At 41.8% G+C, this 18056-nt stretch overlaps 1 protein-coding gene across 1 annotated transcript in view; it reads right to left on the minus strand.

The window, feature by feature from the left end:
- LOC139943833 (serine/threonine-protein kinase SMG1-like) overlaps positions 1-18056 on the minus strand; it is an 85485-nt gene that overhangs the window by 23713 nt on the left and 43716 nt on the right. The window contains exons 37-55 of the mRNA XM_071940665.1: positions 17726-17951; positions 16489-16656; positions 15929-16241; positions 15415-15526; positions 14565-14735; positions 13514-13648; positions 12185-12378; positions 10831-10984; positions 9965-10051; positions 8816-8916; positions 7736-7889; positions 7119-7238; positions 5747-6021; positions 4542-4715; positions 3832-4004; positions 2138-2205; positions 1551-1655; positions 1091-1176; positions 223-440 (exon numbers count right to left, since the gene is read on the minus strand). Of these exons, the coding sequence (XP_071796766.1) occupies positions 223-440; positions 1091-1176; positions 1551-1655; positions 2138-2205; positions 3832-4004; positions 4542-4715; positions 5747-6021; positions 7119-7238; positions 7736-7889; positions 8816-8916; positions 9965-10051; positions 10831-10984; positions 12185-12378; positions 13514-13648; positions 14565-14735; positions 15415-15526; positions 15929-16241; positions 16489-16656; positions 17726-17951 (3034 nt within the window). The remainder of the gene's footprint in view (positions 1-222; positions 441-1090; positions 1177-1550; positions 1656-2137; positions 2206-3831; positions 4005-4541; positions 4716-5746; positions 6022-7118; positions 7239-7735; positions 7890-8815; positions 8917-9964; positions 10052-10830; positions 10985-12184; positions 12379-13513; positions 13649-14564; positions 14736-15414; positions 15527-15928; positions 16242-16488; positions 16657-17725; positions 17952-18056) is intronic.

An 18056-nucleotide genomic window follows, 5' to 3' on the forward strand; every position in this document is an offset into this window, starting at 1 on the left:
ATTATAGTCATTGTGCAATCAGCGGTAAGTTTGGCAGGATTCGAACCCACAACCTTGTGCATGCAAGTCCTGCAATCTAGCCACTAGACCACCATGAATTGCACAAATCAAGACATTGTGATTCAGTAACGAGACGACAATACTTATTCTAGTCATTGTGAAATCAGCGGTAAACTTGGCAGGATTCGAACCTACAACCTTGTGAATGCAAAGAGTCGTCACCTTTGACAAAGCTGCGTATCTGTACATGCGTCTGTTGCAATGTGGTATCCATCTGAGTGACATCTGATTGAGCCATACTGTCCATTGTCTTGACCATTCTCTTATTAGATTCAGTCATCATGTTATTCAGGGCTAGCTCGGTGGCCACCACTCCCTGGATGTGAGCTGGGGTTGGGGTGTTGTACTTGGCCTTGAAGCGAGCTTGTATATCTTTGCATCTGTGATAGAAAGAAGCAATATTACACAATAATAATAAACAATGCCTATAAAGCGCTTAACATTTATGAGGCGCCTTTTGCCAAAGAATACAAAGCACCAGCCGTCGATTTCACAAAAATCTCCCTAACTTGAGACTAATCTTAGGACTTAGGACGAGTCCCAACCCTGCACTGTAGCATGCAGACCTTAAGATTAATCCTAACTCTCGAGATAAGACGAGTCCTAACTCTTTGTGAAATCGACCCCAGGTATTTTTATTGCAAGGTGAGTCATGTGAGTGGGACGAAAGTGTGAGATATAAGATCTAATCCTTAGCACCATGTAATGGTTTACAAGGTGCTGTTGCGCAATATGCTGCCAATCCAACCAGGAACACCGGGGCAAACCCCTTCTCTTTTCGATAAGTGCATTGGGTTCTTTCACATGCGTTTACACAACACATGGGACCAACGGCTTTACGTCCCATCTGAAGGACGAAGCAATGTTTAAGTGTCTTGCTTAAGGACACAAGTGTCACGGCTGGGAATTCGAACCCACACTCTGCTGATCAGAAACACCAGAGTTTGAATTCAGTGCTCTTAACCGCTCAGCCACGACACTCCCACAAGTGTACAGTCTGAGTAGATTTTGAGGTGTTGTTGATACTTACGTGGCGGATGTAGGATCATTGATCAGTTCCTGCAGCCATGTCTGCCACACATAAGCTCGGTTCATCTCAGCAAAATTGGCCGGGAACTGCAATCGGGGAAAAAGTAAGAGCCAGACAAACTTAGCAGTTGCTTTGCATTGTTTTTTAAAGCCTGACTTAAAACAAAACTAACTAAATAAATAAATAAATAAATAGACTCTTCACAAAGTTTTATGGGTAGTGACTCGTTCTTAAACGTTCGTTTAAAACCTTGCAGGGTAGTTGCAGTGCGCTAAAGGCCCTCGCCTTCGGCTCGGGCCTTTATTACACGGCAATTCCACCCTGCCGGCTTTAAACGGCCGTGTAAGATCTCATCGCTACCCATTTATTCCCTTATTTACATTGCCTTTGATTTTATTTTGATTGTGATTTTGATACTGTGGAAATAAACTGATTGATTGATTGATTGATTGGAACTGACCTGTCCCGCCATGTTACAGTATGTTTGTAGAACCTCTACACATCCCCGTAGCATTGTACGTCTCTGCTTCAGTAGACTGCTTAGCTCCGTCTCAAGATGCTCACACTAGATATCAAAGAACAGAAAACACAACCATGTTCACCAAATGTTTGCAAGACACATTTAAAGACAATGTGGACAAATTGTGGACAGGATAGGCACCTGCAAGTGTGCATGGGAACAATAAGCCAACCAGGTTATAAGCTACAGCACTGGAAAAAGCTCTGATTCTTTTTTATAGAGGTCAGTGTATAACCATTATTTTCACTGTAGGGCATTCTGGACAAATTTTTTTGACATTTTGACATAGAACGCTGAATTGAAAAAAATGTCTTCGATACTATGCAATTTGGATAATACTGTACGGCTTTCTTTTCTTTTTGTGAAATTATTATTTTTTTTCATAAAAAAACTTTTTGGGGGCGTCTCAGACAAAATTTTCACATACGGACACACACAGAAAAACGCTCTGGTCGTGGTTTGATGGTCAGTTCTTAGTGTGTTGGACCAACAATAACAGAGGCTTTGCAAAAAGCCGTTTTTCTTACCTGTGAAATCATCTGGGTCTGGCCTGCAGTGGTCAGGAACTGCACACAAAGAGCATAGGGTGGAGTACCTGTACAAACAAACAAACAAACAAACAAACAGATAAACTCTACATTGATGATCCTGCTCCATAGAGTTATATATACAGTAAGAACTAGAGGGTGATGCTTCTTGCACAAGCGCGACGGGACCGCAAGGAGACATGCGCGCGCCATTCTGTACGCGCGTTGTATATGAAACACACGTTGGAGTTTGTGTTTATTGAACCCTACGCGATGCTGTTTTGTCAACTTACAAAATGGCCGCAAAAACACATGCTTTGCGATGCCAGTTTTGTCAACTTAGAAAATGGCCGCCTGTGCACATGCCGGGTTGCGTGTATAGGCCAGTGCGCCCTCTAGTACTTATATATAACTCCATGTCCTGCTCGAATATGAATGTTGATTGAAGTTATTGAAAACAATTAATATTCAGGAAGGAATGTTTGACTCTCAAAAGGATGGGTTGAAAAAGTACCATGACTACAAGTAAAATGTGGTTGTCCACTAACAGAGGCATCCTTGGGTTTCATTACCAGAAATATATAATGATAACAATAAGTACTTGGACAAAAGTGCCACTGAAAAGGTCATTCATGCATTTATTACTTCTCGCCTTGACAATGGCAATGCTCTTCTCTACAGTCTTCCTAACAACCAGATTTCCCGTCTTCAACGCCTCCAAAATACTGCTGCCCACATTGTGACACTGTCTAAGAAATCCTGTTCTATCACCCCCATTCTGAAACAACTACACTGGCTCCCTATCTCTCAACGAATCATCTTCAAGCTGATGCTCATTGTCCACAAAGCTCTCAATGGCAAGGCTCCCCACTATATTTCTGAACTTCTTCAAGTTTACACTCCATCAAGAAATCTTCGATCAAGTTCCATGCTTCTTCTCATTGAACCCAAGTCTCAACACTCATGTGGAGACAGGTCTTTTTCTTCAGCTGCAATATGCATCTGTAACTCTCTACCCCTTAATCTTAGATCTTGTCTTTGTACCAAAATTCAAATCACTTCTCAAAACTTATCTTATGTCATAGGTTTTCAAGGACTTATTTTGTTGTGTCTGTTTTTTTCGTAGGTTTGTTTTGTTTTGTTTGTTGTTGGTTTTTACTGCGCCTTGAACACCCAACAGGGTGGATATGTGCGCATTACAAGTCTTTTTATTATTATTAATATTAATTGCATCGTGGATAATTTGCATCGTGGATAAAGAATACATTTTAAATTTACCCAAATACACCGATGTGCATTATCACTGTATACTCAGTAATTTATGAGTTTGTGAACAAAAAATCCACAGGCATATTACTCGAGTGGGATTCGAAACCAGGACCTTTGCAATTCTAGAGCAGTGTCATACCAACTAGATCACCAAGATTGCCTGGTAGCTAGAGGCAGTTTGAATTCTATATTTTAGCAGCGGGTACTGCAACAATTCAATAGATGTTAAATTTGCATCGGGGATAAAGGATAATTCATTTTCGGTTTTACGTATACGCCGATGTGTGTTAGCACTGAACTGAAAATACAAGTACTGAAAATACAGTGCTATCACACATCAGTGTGTACGGGTAACAAAAAAAGAATATTCTTTATCCCTGATGCAAACTTAACATCCGTTAAATAATACTACTACAAGACATTACCCAAGTCCAGATCTTTCTCAGTCTCTTGGCTGATACCAGTCAGGTGGTTACCCCTAGCCGTCTCCAAGGCTAGCTTGTGCTGGATGTGCCAATGCTCTAACTCTCGCAGTTTCTCCTGGACAGCTTGCAGTGTAGCCGTCGTGGTTGTGTCGACCTGGTGACACTCCGCATATCTGACCAAATCATTTACAAGTTTAGTACACTTTGGTTCGCTGTCCTAGTTGCTTTAACTTTTTACCTATTTGTATCTACAAAGGCGCTTCCCTACTTTTTACCTATTTGTATCTACAAAGGCGCTTCCCTACCATACGTCAGAAGCTTCTTTAAATTTTTGTGTTGTTACTCAAATTTACATTTGCCTTTTTGTGTACAGAACTTTTTGTGTTTATCTAGTAATAGAACTTTTTAAACATTACTTATGACCATTTATGCACTTTAGGATAAAAATAGAGCCTTCTCGCTGATGTCACATTTCAAAAGCAATGCTGGATATCTGCCATACCAGAGTACAAAGCATAAATGGTTCTCTCAGGTTCTGGGGGGATTCGGGACCCAAATGTTCTATTTTTAACAGTATAATAAAATTAGGGGAATTTTTGTAATTCTCAGTTTAGGCTCCTGCTCCTATTCCAGGATGTGTTTGATACTGTGCAAACAGCACGCTGGTACAAAACTGTTGAGGGCGTCCTAGCCAGAACTCTCGGTCTCACCTGGTATGTAGTGTATGCAAGGAGTGGTTCTTATCATTCAGAGCGGCCTGTAAGGTGCTGATGTGATGGGTGTACTCGTCTGTATTGCTCTCCAGTGTCTTACTGTCGCTCACAGCCTCCAGGTAAGTGGTTAGTTGATCCTCCAGCTTGGACAGAGCATCGAGCATGTCATCTCTGGGGGGGGGGGGGGCATTAAACAATAACACACCATTAAGAGAAAACTAAGAAGTTTATTGAAATCAATGGTTTCAGCAGCAACAATTATTGTCAATCTCCCAAACCTAGATGTCAAATTTTCTTACTCTGAATGGACATGGAATTTTTCTTCTTGCTGTTTTACTAGGATGGTATGATGAAATGATCGCGCCCAATACCTAAAGCTGTTAATGTTAAGCCTCCAAAAATGTTTGCCACAGAAAAATCTAGCTTAGCAGAAACAGGTTACCAACCAAATTACCATGCAACGTACATTTTCTGAGACTGGTTCCCTGATAATGTTAGCTTAACTGAAAATGTTGCCAATCACTAGGCCTACTAATCACCATTCTCTGTTTCACACCTTTATAAAATTGGGCCCAATGCTGAAAAGGATCAAATTGATGTTATATCAGGCACAGTTGGCGTGTCGTGGCATTGAGGTTAAGAGCACCGAATTCAAACTTGGGTGTTTCTGATCTGAGTGTTGGTTTGAGTCCCAATCGTGACACTTGTGTCCTTAAAAACACTGGACACTATTGGTAATTGTCAAAGACCAGTCTTCTCACTTGGTGTATCTCTACATATGCATAAAATAACAAACCTGTGAAAATTTGAGCTCAATTGGTCGTCGAAGTTGCGAGATAATAACGAAAGAAAAAACACCCTTGTCACATGAAGTTGTGTGCTTTCAGATGCTTGAATTTGAGACTTCAAAATCTAATTCTGAGGGAGCCGTTTCTCACAATGATTTATACTGTCAACAGCTCCCCATTACTCGTTACCAAGTAAGGTTTTAAGCGAATAATTATTCTGAGTAATTACCAATAGTGTCCACTGCCTTTAAGCAAAACCATTATTGCTTCATACTTCGGACGAATCATAAAGCTGTAGGTCCCGTGTGTTGTTATAAAAACTATCAATGCACGTAACGCCCCGGTGTGTCTGGCAGTGCGTTTATCTTCAATCATGAAGCCTGCACTAAAGAAGAAGAAGATCGTGCACCTCACCTGTTTTTGAACCATGGAGCTTTCATCTCCGCCACCCTGGACGAGAATAAACTCCTGGTAATGGCCTTCTCCATTTCTCTCTTGCTCTGCCCGCCATCGGCCACTACGGGGTTCATCTGCCCGCCACCGTACACGGCACTGGCAAAACCGCCCTCATTGGCGGTAGTCCAATCCACCAGGGGATCGTAGACGAAGGCTTCAAGGAGTGTCAGTAGGGTCTCCCGTCCCTTCTTCATGATCTTTAGTACCTCTTCTGCTGACTGGCGGAAGGTTCCCTGAAAACAAGAAATGGTGGAATGGAGGTGTACACTTAGCTAACTGTTCATGTTTGTTGTGTTGTCATTTAGCCTTCAAGAAAGACTCTAATAAGGTCGAAACGTCAGGCCATTAACTAATGGTGGAGTGGAGGTGTACACTTAGTCAACTGTTCATGTTTGTTGTGTTGTCATTTAGCCTTCAAGAAAGACTCTAATGGGGTTGAAACGTCAGGCCATTAACTAATGGTGGAGTGGAGGTGTACACTCGAAACATCAGGCCATTAACTATTTTTGCATTTATACCATCGGTCCTTTTGGTTTGTAAGTTGTTTGCAACAGCTTATTCTGTGTTCTCAATTGACGGACATAACACCAATAATAATACTGTGTATATTTGGTTTGCGGTAACACATGGTGTTACCGCAAACCAAATATACATTGATACCTCACCATGCAATGCCTCAAATCCTATAATATAATAAGTGGGTTCTTATATATCGCTTTATCACATCTCAAGGGATGAATCAAAGTGCTTAGTTTTTCAACAGGATAAGCAGAGCTATGTTTTGAATTATGAGACCCATTCATAAAGCACTTTAAAACAGGGTTTACAAGCAGCGTTTACAGCTGCCACTGCCAGGAACACCGGGGCGAACCCCTTCTCTTAGCTTTAGGTTTAATTTGGTCCCTTTACTTGCATTACATAACACACAGGACCTACAGCTTTACGTCCCATCCGAAGGTCGAGGCATTAATGGTCAAGTATCTTGCTTAAGAACACAAGTGTAAAGACCGGGACTCGAAGCATTTAGTTCCGAAGAAAATACATCTCAAGACTAACTGCGAAAAGTTCACAGTAAGCGGAGAATGGCGATCATAAGAACAAAATTTGATGGTAAGCAGCGCCATGAAAATAGACCGTATCAAATATGACATTACCAATCAAATACCTGCCCACAACATGGCGTTTGTGAACGTGTACGAGTGCCATAGAAATCAAACCGGGAACGCTGTGTGTTTCCCATTGATGTTTGCGTTTAGACGCGCATACGGCCTGCCCTACAATATGGCCAGGGGTTATTTGATACGGCCTATTGGTTCTGTTTGTCACTTACCTCTACACCTGTGACTCCGAGAGCTGATTGGATGTTCTGGGTCATTCTGAACGGCACTCTCTCTGGGACCCGTAGATTCTTACCCTTCTCAAAACACACGTTGTAATCAATGTGAACAACCTGGCAATAAATAACACAACCGTACATCCATCAATGTTCATTCTTTACATTCTGTTTGCTTTTTGTAAAGTAGCCCACCAGCCGTCAATTTCACCAATTTCATCCTAACTTAGGATTAATCATAGGATGTAGGACAAGTTAGGTTCCGTATCCATAGACATTAGGATGCATTGAACCCATCCAAAGTTAGGACGAGTTACTCCTCCTAACTTGAGATGAAGTTTCGTGAAAATCGGTCTAAGGCTAGTTAACTGTGCATTTTGCTTGACCCCCTGGAAGTTTTAGTAGCCTAGATTTGAAACATGTACTATCATCAATGTATCTTTCTCTGCACCCTTTTTTTAATTAAAATATATGGTAAAAGTAAAATAAATATTTAAAAAATAAGCGAACAACTTTTGTTTTTCCAAAAAGTGGGAGACAAAATATAAATGCCATTTTGCATACACCAGACTATTTCTCAGAAAAAAACAACACATCACCACAGTGTTACTTACATCACCAGTGAGGAAGTTGACAAGGACATTGTCAAGGTGACGGTCACCGAGTCCGATGATGTAACCGATGATGGACATGACAGCCGTAGAGCGAGAGTAGGCCTGGGTGATATGCCACCACTCTGATGAGCTGCCACTTGAGCACCACAACTCCCTAAAACAGAAACACAAAGGGAAAGCTCAGTCAATATAATAATAATAATAATAATAATAATAATAATAATAATATTAAGAATAAAAAACACTTAATAGAGCGCCGGTATCCGCCTAAAGAAGGCGCTCATGGAGCTTGAGGAGAGAAAGACAAATCAGGACTGAGGATTGTGTGAGTATGCTTGTTTGAACAGGTGAGATTTTAAGTTTGTCTTGAATGTTGTGATGTACGGAAATGATGTTTGAGTAAAATGATCTGAAAGTCATATTTTAACGTTCATTTTCTTTGATTTTCTTCGATTGTTGACCAAAAATTCAAACTCACAAAATTGTCAATATATCTCAAACTATATATGATTTAAGGCATTGCATGGTGAGGTATCAATATATATTTGGTTTGCGGTGACACCATGTGTGTATCTACTTGCCAGGTAGAGTTTGTTCATAGAGAACTGTCTTGCTTTATTCTACTACATGTACCGCGGAGTAGATTATCAGGTGTTTGGGAGACTTCGGGAGACTTCTCAGTTCTGAAAAGAACTGTCCTGCTTTTTAAGTACTACCTGGGCGAAAGGTTTAGAAAATAGACTGGGACTACTACAACTGCTAATAGGATCGTAATTAACAGTACTACCACGGAGTCAGTTCTTGAATTGGTCTCCTCAAAAACTCTATTCACATGGTGTCACCGCAAACCAAATATATATATCTCAAACTATAGCTAATTTAACAGAATTGCCTGGTCTACTGCTGAACACTCCGGTAGTTGGACAGTAGCGTCTCTTAATACAAAACTTGATTCACATGTATCCATTGACAAAGCTGCACCCACACCAAAACAAAATAAAAACACAAATAATCACAATTTTTTGTGTTAATTGAACTGAGAACAAATTTTTAGACTCGGATGTTGAAAAAAGTTCTTACCTCGCCAGTAGATCACTGGGTGTGTCTTTCATCAGATCCTGCATGACGGTACGCATCACATTCACCGGCCAGTCCTTACGTGGAGTCTGCTCAGACAAACCCTGAAATGATGAATAAAGTAACAGATATTACTATACATCATACATATTCATGACCGAGAGTCAAGTTCTCATTGGTCCATTCATCATCACGTGCCAGGTGTTAATTTTGCTAATTACCAAGCGCGCACGCGAGTATTCACGCAAGTGGTAAATGCGCACGACAAGTAATAGCTCCCCGGGAGCTATTCAACTTGTCATGCGCTTTACGATCGTGTTACTGTTGTACACACGCACGAACATCACTTTAGCGACATCCATCGCATGAACAAACTTATCATGGTTCATTTTATTTTACAGTCGTAATTTTCCCTTGCTCTAAACAACTGAATTATAAAGTATAGTAAAACAAATATAACATGGTTTATCTCAGGTGACTAGTCAGTGTGAGCTCCCCTCGATATTGGAAGTTGACAAACTAGTTCCCTTGGCTTCGCCTCGGGAACTAGTTTGTCAACTTCCAATACCTCGGGGAGCTAATATCGACTGTCACCCTCAAGCCATGTTATATTTGTTTATCTTCCAGTATGCGCTAATCCACCAATCAGAAGCTCGAACTACTAGGGGGATAAAAACATATATGCTACAACCTCTGTTTTATATCCTACTTCCTCTGTTTTTATTACACAGTGCGTATTGTAAAATGTCATTTTGTCACGCTCCGTATACGGACAGTGAAAAAATTATATTCTAAACTTTGTGCATGTGAAATACGCTCTGAAATTTTGCGCGTTGCAAGTGAGACTGGAAGATAAATTCGTTATCAAACGCGCGCTGTGAAATACGAAGGAAAAAAAACGCGTCTGCGCCCCATATCGAACTCGGCCTTCGGCCTCGTTGGATATGGAACGCAGAAGCGCTATATTTTTTCGTATTCCACTCGCGCTTGTGTGATAACTTTACAAAGTAAGTTATCAGGTGTTGAGTTAACTGGCCTCGGGAAAGCCATTTAGTGTAAATTTCAAGCCCGAAAAGGACAACACTGCTAAAAAGCTTTACAGTGAAAACATTTAAAAGATACATAAGTCTTTTCACGATGTTATCTTCATACCTTTTCTTCCAGGGCTGGCTTCATCTTCTTGTAGTACACCTCGCTGGGACGCGGTACCTGAGGCTGACCAGTTGATGAACCGGCGCTCTGAGGAAACAAAATGAACAAAAACATTTCCATTAAGGTGGTATTTCCATGGTAAATGTTCCACCAGTCTATCCAACCTTGTTCCTCCTGTCCGGGTGTTTGAGCGTGAGATCAGGCTTTCTGCTTGTTCTCATCCTTATACTGTGGCTGTGCCGAGATGTAGAACAAAGAGCTACTCCAGTAGCTTTTTCCCTCGTACTGTATCTCTTTGGAACTCCTTGCCTGGTGCATGTTTCCTTTCATCCTATGTTCTGCCATTTTCTAAGAGGAATATCAATTCCTACCTTCAGCTCCACTGAGTTTCTGCATTTCTAAGTTTTCTTCCTTGTAGTCCTTAACCTAGAGTGGCTGTTAGCTTTGTTTTGGGCGCACTTGCATTTTTTTTTTAAAGTGCATACAGGGGCGACAGTCATCATTTGAGAGTCATTTGGCTGAAACTAGGATCAACATTTTTAAGAGGAACATTGAAATTTTATTTCAATGCCAAGGTCGTACATGTACAATCTATTTTATAAACTCATTTTATGAACTCAAAAATCAATCATGTGCGACCCATAATATGAAAGTAAATTTTCACTCAAGAAATACTACTGACTTTGGGAAAGTACCAAGGCAACACAAATCAGCAAGATACATTTTGTTTGGTGAGAAAGACTTCTTTTTATTACAGAATTTTGAAAAACATAAAAAGCTTGGTATTTTTGTTTAAAAAAAAGAGAAAAAAAAGTGGCCACTGAAGATTTAGGAATCCATACGTTGATTTTATCAAGATAACCTACCTTAGCAGCGGCTGCAGCTATGGCCTCTCTCTGCTGCCAACGTTTGTAAAGCCCAAAGAGAGCCGTAGCTCCATCCACCCACTGTATAAGTCCCGATCGAGGACCTAGCGGGGTCACTGAGTAGTGGCAGGCATGGTATAAGGAGGCCTCTTGTCTGCCGGCAAAAAAAAAAAGATCCAGCATTAGGCCATGAATCTAGGTGTTCGTTATGCGTTAAGAATACTGCATAAATCTATCACATTATACCCGACACTTAAATCATAGTTTTTTTTATACAGTAATAATAATTTAAAAAAATTATAACATAAAATTGGTATGGCGCACAGTAACTGCTGGTACTGGGCCCAATTTCATAGAGCTGCTAAGCACAAAAATTTGCCTAGCATGAAATGTCTTCCTTGATAAAAACAGGATTACCAACCAAATTTCAATGTGATTTTCAGGATGAGCAAACAACAGCAGGATACCAGTAACAAGGAATATGCAGCAAACTGAAATTTGGTTGGTAATCCTGTTTTTACAAAGGTAGAAATTCCATGCTCAGCAAATTGTTGTGCTTAGCAGCTCTATGAAATTGGGCCCTGGTCGCTAGCAAAACACTGTGGTTCAAATGAAATATTAAATAAAATGGCATTCATAAATACCTCAGACAGTTTCGCTATTCCTATTGGTGGAGGGCGCGTCACGTGGGTGTGTATAAACCTTTGTCTATGACCAGTAAAAAGTGTTGAAACATGGGCGTGACACGCGAGCTTGCACCTGTGCTTATAAGACAGTTTCTTCATTCCTATTGATCGAGAGCAACGGCTGAAACAGTTGTGCCACATCACGCGATACGCGCGACACGCACAACATTCCCTTATAAGGAGTTGTTTACCCGAGGGCGGCGGAGGGCTTTACCATTTCATAGCTGGAGGGGTGTTGTGTTGAACATTGAAAGAAATCATTGAACAACTAGAATTTTTGCATTTATTTTACTTTTTGATTAAAAAGTGTTGATGTTTTTGACCGAAAAGGTATTTATGAATGGGAATCAATGTGTGGTGATAATTTACCTTGACTTCGTCTCGGTAAAATTATCAAGAACCAGGCCTCGTTGGGTTTAAACCACTAGTTGAAAACCTCTTCACCACACATTGATTCCCTTATTTAAAAAACGAAAGATCACTTATGTCCCTCAGCTTGTCTGGCAAGGAACTCCAGAGATGAGGTGCAAAGCTGGGAAAGGCCGGCCAATCGATGCAACTGGTGCCCCACCAATTTTTGGCTTAGCAAAGAATTTTGTCAAGCAATATTTTCTGCTTGGCAGCTTAAGGAAATAGCACAGAGGAAGAGTGTTACATATGACACGTACCTCTTGTTCCTGGCAAACATGGTGTTGACAATTGAGAGAAACTGCATGATCCTCTCGTCCAGGTGGAGGTCCTCCAGCCCCTTAAAGAGGTACGGATACCTCTTGCCATCAGCGCCGTGGAACACCAACTTCTTAGGCTTCGTCTTGGTCGGCAGGATGTTGACTGAGTTGTCAAAGGAGGCAATGGTCACCACCTGTTGAGGTAAAGGGATTCATCTAGTGAAATGGTTTTAACCATAGCAGCAAAACTTGCTTAATATATTTGATTCTAATTAGAATCTGAAACATCAGGCAATTAACCAATTGTTTGTGTAAATGATAAAACTGTTAGAGTTATAACATGTCATTGATTCTCATGATTTTTGTAGCACCATGGTTTCTCGCACGAGAGGGGTTTCGTGCAAAAGCTTTGCATCTTGCCGCCAGAGGTTTTGTGTGTGCAGGCAGAAAAATTGTAAGTGCAATACAATGGAATTGTATTTTCAAACTCGCGTTAAGTAAAAGTAATTTGGGAAATGACATTTTTTTACACTTATTTACATAGCCACTATGGTCTTGTGGTTAGACAGCAGGACTAGCAATCACAAATTGGAAGAGATATGGAAGTGTCGTGGCCGAGGGGTAAAGAGCACTGAATTCAAACTCTGGTGTTTCTGATCAGCAGAGTGTGGGTTCGAATCCCTAGCCGTGACACTTGTGTCCTTAAGCAAGACACTTAACCATTGCTTCATCCTTCGGATGGGAGGTAAATCCTTCGTTGGTCCCATGTGTTGTGTAACGTATGTAAAAGAACCCAGTGCACTTATCGAAAAGAGAAGGGGTTTGCCTCGATGTTCCTGGCTGTGGCTGCTTAATGCGCCGTAGCACCTTGTAAACCCTTATAAGTTGCTAACTAATTGGGTCTCAGAATTCATCACTGCAATAACCTATCTTTCTGAAAGTTTGTATATACTCGGCGCCTTGAGTACCTTGTTTGGTAGATACGTGCGCTATGTAAGACTTTGATATTATTGATAGTGGAACTGGTTGCCTGTAAACAGCCTTGAGTGACATGACTTTTTTTGTAGAACCCAAAGAAAACTGAGCTCGGCCGCCCTCTGTGGCGTCTGTGGACACGGCGTATCGATACCGCACGACACGCGTGAATTGCAGAAATGAACATCGCGTGACACGCGTGTATGGCAAAGTGGCATGATGGCAGCGCAAATAGACCGTTCTACTTGTTTTCATTGGTCAATGGGACGTCTACTGTATGGCAAAATAATTTGCAATCAGCGTTCTCCAGGTTCTATTTCTATGTTTTTTTCCCCAATCTTAGGGCTATTGTACCTGACTGCGATGGCATACTAGCCCTGGTAGTGGGATGGTAGTGTTCTCCATAGAGAACAGCCTTGGGCTGATGTCTTTCATCTGCAACATGAAGGTGGCCTTCCTGGTGGCTCTCTGCTGGAGCGCAGAATGAAGCTGCAAACACAAAAATCAAACCAGATGCGAGTGTTTTAGTCTTACAAACAATAAAAACTAACCTGTGATGTTTCAGTTCAAAAGGTAGCATCTTTTTTTAAATATATGGCAAAATACTAAAGCGGTTACGTCAACGCCAGAAGAATAATCTGTAATTGAAATTCACAATCTAAGAAACGTTTCATTAAAATTTGTTTAAATCCCTTTCTCTAAAACCACATTCCTTAAAAGGGATTCATAAATACCTCGGACAGTTTCGCTATTCATATTGGTGGAGAGCGCGTTACGTGGGGGTGTTTAAACCTTTGATAATGACCAGTGTTTCTAACCGGTTGTGAGCGGATACTCCGCGCTTGTCTTGGTGCAAGACGTTTCTTGTTACGGGAAATGCGGGCACTGTCGGTAAGTTAGCCGCGCTGTGTGTGAAAGGAAAACGAGAATATGTTGCACCAAGACTATACGCGCACGAATGCAACCGGAAACTGCGGGAAATAGGCGTCTCAGTCATAACAATGCAACACATGGACGTCGTACATGTACATACAGAGCTCAAGCACGTCGGAAACGGATAAGTTTTACAGAGTTTCTTACTTTATTACGCCTTTTAACTAAAAAGGCATTCATGAATGGGAATAAAAGGGTAGTGACTTGTTCTTTAACAGCCATTTAAAACCTTGCAAGGTCGTTGCCGTGTGATAAAGGCCCGAGCCGAAGGCCTTTATCACACGGCAATGACCCTGCTTGTTTTAAACGGCCGTGAAAGAACTTGTCGCTACACTTTTATTCCCTTATTATTTCTCAAAATGTTATACATCATCTTAAGTGCTTCTTACCAGTTTAGTTTTATGGTATTTTAGAGTGCACCCTCCCTTTAAGTTAACATGTTTCCGGAACATATTTCAGTTTCACAACTAACCTGTTTAAAGAGTGTCCAGCTGGACTGTGGCTTGCTAGGGGTCTCTGGATCCTTAAGTGAGTTGAGGGCATTCTCAATGGTATCCTTGTAAGCATCCTGAAAGGCCTTCTCATTGGGGGTCTCTGCTGCCTGGCTGGTGATGGAATGCACCTGGTCCAGTGAGTACACCACCTTTAGATGCAAAGAATGAACAAAACAAGTCCCTTTAGACTTTCCAGAATCTATTAAAAGTACACTTGGCTTGGCATAACTGCATTGCTGTATAGCTAAACAAATCATTTTTACTTTACTGCTATTAGGGGCCATTCAGATGGACATACATGTGTTTTTTGTGTAAAGTGGCATTGCTTTGGCAACAGACAGCGCAGGATAGAGTGAGATGGAGAATTGGTGAAGAGGCTTTCCTCCTGCAGTGGAGTGAAACAGGCTCGACGACGAGGGGCCATTCAGAGTAGTCAATGTTAAAAAAGTCAGATTTTGTTTTCAAATTGGGATGTACACTCCCCAGGAAGCTGAGAAAGATTAAATGAACATTACTGACTCATTGACCGGGGCCCAATTTCATGGCTCTGCTTACCACCGAATTCTGCACTTATGATCATGATTCCCCGATTACGTGCAAGCACCAAATTTCTGCGCTAGCCTTGTAAGCATAGAATACCTAGTAACGTGAAGTACGCACGGGCAGAAGCCAAAATTTGCCACTAACCTGTGAAATACGCTTGCCAAAAGCACAGAATTATCTGCTTCCGTAAGCGCTGATTCTGTGCTTATGGTAAGCAGAGCCATGAAATTGGGATCATGGAACCAATGTGGTACATTATTTTAATATTTTAGTACATTGACTGACCGGTTTCATGATGGCGTTGTGTTTCTCAGCTATGATCAGTTTCTTCTCTGCTGGAGACAGTCCGTCATTCCTCTGAACTCTCTTCACCTCCTCCTCAAGCTGGTGAAGACGTCTTCAAAGAAAGAGAAAAACACTGATTAAAGGAAGAGTCTATTCATTCACATTTTGCAGGACAGGCTCCCTTTGGAAGCAGTGACAGCACCATCAGTCAAGGTTTTTCAGGCAGTGGTCCTTCCAGCGGTGAGAGACAGTCACACCTTGGACAAGCGGTTAGCTTTCTACAGGTGCCTATGCACGTGCCACAATGGAATGTTCGGCTAAATATTTACGTCAACTGTATGCAACAAAATGAGGGCGCTCCGAAGTAATTATGTGCGAACAGAATCGTCCACCATCTGTTAATTTAAATGTGTATACTCATCATCAGAGGTGAAGTTGTTGGAAGTTTTACATTAAAATAATTCTGGATTTCCAAAGAAAGATATCAAAATATATGCATTCAGTGCCTAGTCACCTTGTGACGTCCACGTGGAGCTGATTGAGGGTCCCCAACCACAGCTCCTCCCACAACACCGTGATGCGTCTCAGCTCCTGCACCAAGACCTCTATCTCGACGACCAGTTCCGGGCTGTGCTTGCTCAGGGTGCCCACGATGGCTGTCAGGCAGTCCTCCAGGATGCTCATGGAGCGGTTATGCTCCTCGTCTGTCTCCTCCAGGCTGTCATCCGCCTCGGGGTCTGATGGGGGTACGTCCGAGGGGTCTGTGTCGTCGGTTGCGTCTTTGCTGGGGCTCTTGAGGAGCTTAGAGATTACTCCCTGTTGGACGACTGAAGGGAGAGATCAATGGAGATAAAATTACTGATTGGTTCATGCTGAAACAGAAATTCCAGTCAATCCCTACTTTTGGCGTGCCGTGGCCGACTGAAGGACAGGGCTATTATGCTAATAAAGGGAATTGAACCCACAATCGGACATTACCAAAACAAGTCAATGAGCAGATTACTCAGCCATAACACTTTCAAATTGTCCATCAGTTGAATTGCTTAGAAATTGAGGCTATTCATCCAAACCTACCATCTTTACTCTTCTTCTCTTCCGCCGTGGTGGACGGACATCCAACGACAGCCTGATAGACGATGAGATGAGGAGAGTCGTGAGCTACACGACACAGGAGATCTGAGATGCTCTGACGGACGTAGGCTTCAGGGTGACTCAGACGAGAGAACAACTGTGGGATGATACCTGAGGGATAAAAAAAATCAAGAAAATCTTAACAATGTGTACGAAGCACTGTAAACTGGGTACTTTCCTTAAGTTCTGCAAACAAATAATAATAATAACAATAACCAGTTTTTATATAGCGCTTTTCACACCTGGAGGGCGTCTCAAAGCGCTACCGACATGATTACCCCTGGTCACTGGGCATTAATTCATTCCTTCAACCATCTCAGCTCCCTGGTGGGCAGTATGCAGCCTGTGCATCATTAATATACGCTACTCGGCTAAATCAATCACAAGAACCATCTCTGCCCTCACAGGTACCCATTTACCCCTGGGTGGAGAGAAGCAATTATAGTGAAGTGCCTTGCTCAGGGACACAAGTGTCACGATCAGGATTCGAACCCATACTCTGCAGAACAGAAGCACCAGAGCTTGAGTTCGGTGCTCTTATCCGCTCGGCCACGACACCCTTCCACAGGCAAATCACTTGGGTGGGATTTAATAACCCATGACCTTTGCACTGCTAGAGCAGATGTCTTAAGACATGACCACTGAGCTAGCCCGGTGGCTAGAAGAAGTTCTAATCATTTGGGTTAGCAGCGGATATTACAACGATTTAGTAGATGCTATTTTTAACAAGCGATTTACTTTTTGGAATCACACTTTTCTAAGCAATTACACATCAAATGCTAGTTAAAACCACCAGTCAAATTTATCTCCATGTGTTCTGACTGGCTAGTTCAGTGTAGAAAAGCTTCCCTGTTTCATTTGAAATACGGCCCAGTGAAAAAGCTGATGGGCCTGTGAAATGACAAGCTATCTGGTCCTAGGATAGGACTCGAACTTCCTCTAGCTACAAGGCAACCTAAGCAGTCTAGTTGGTAAGACACTGAGTGATATGCCTGTGATGTTTTTTTCACAGTATTTGGGAAAGTACCGAGTACACAGTGCTAACACACATCGGCGTATGGGTAAAAACCAAAATTAATATTTGTTATCCCTGATGCAAATTTGAAATCTATTATATATCTATCTGGTCTTGCTGGCCAGGTACTAATATTTTTTTTTAGCACAATCCCAGTACCCTTACTTTTCCATGGTCCGGTTGGCGTGTGTGCCAAGCCATCCTCCAATACATCTCTGAGCTCCCCTGCGTACTTGACAAGCAGTCTTAGTAGACGCAGTGTGGCGGTGATGTTACCGTCTTCGTGGGTTGCCTGGGCCTCGGCTGAGTCTGCCTCCGTCTCACCAAAGTCTCTCAGGCTACTGAGGGTCGTACTGTCAATGTGGTGACTCACAGAAAGCTTCTTGGAGGGCTGATTCAACAAATAGTAAACATCATTTTTAAGTAATTACAAAATACTTGTAATATATTTTATTTCATTTCATTTAATTTCATTTTATTTGCCAGCAAATCAAAG

This window comes from Asterias amurensis, chromosome 11, assembly GCF_032118995.1.
Source record: "Asterias amurensis chromosome 11, ASM3211899v1".
NCBI lineage: Eukaryota > Metazoa > Echinodermata > Asteroidea > Forcipulatida > Asteriidae > Asterias > Asterias amurensis.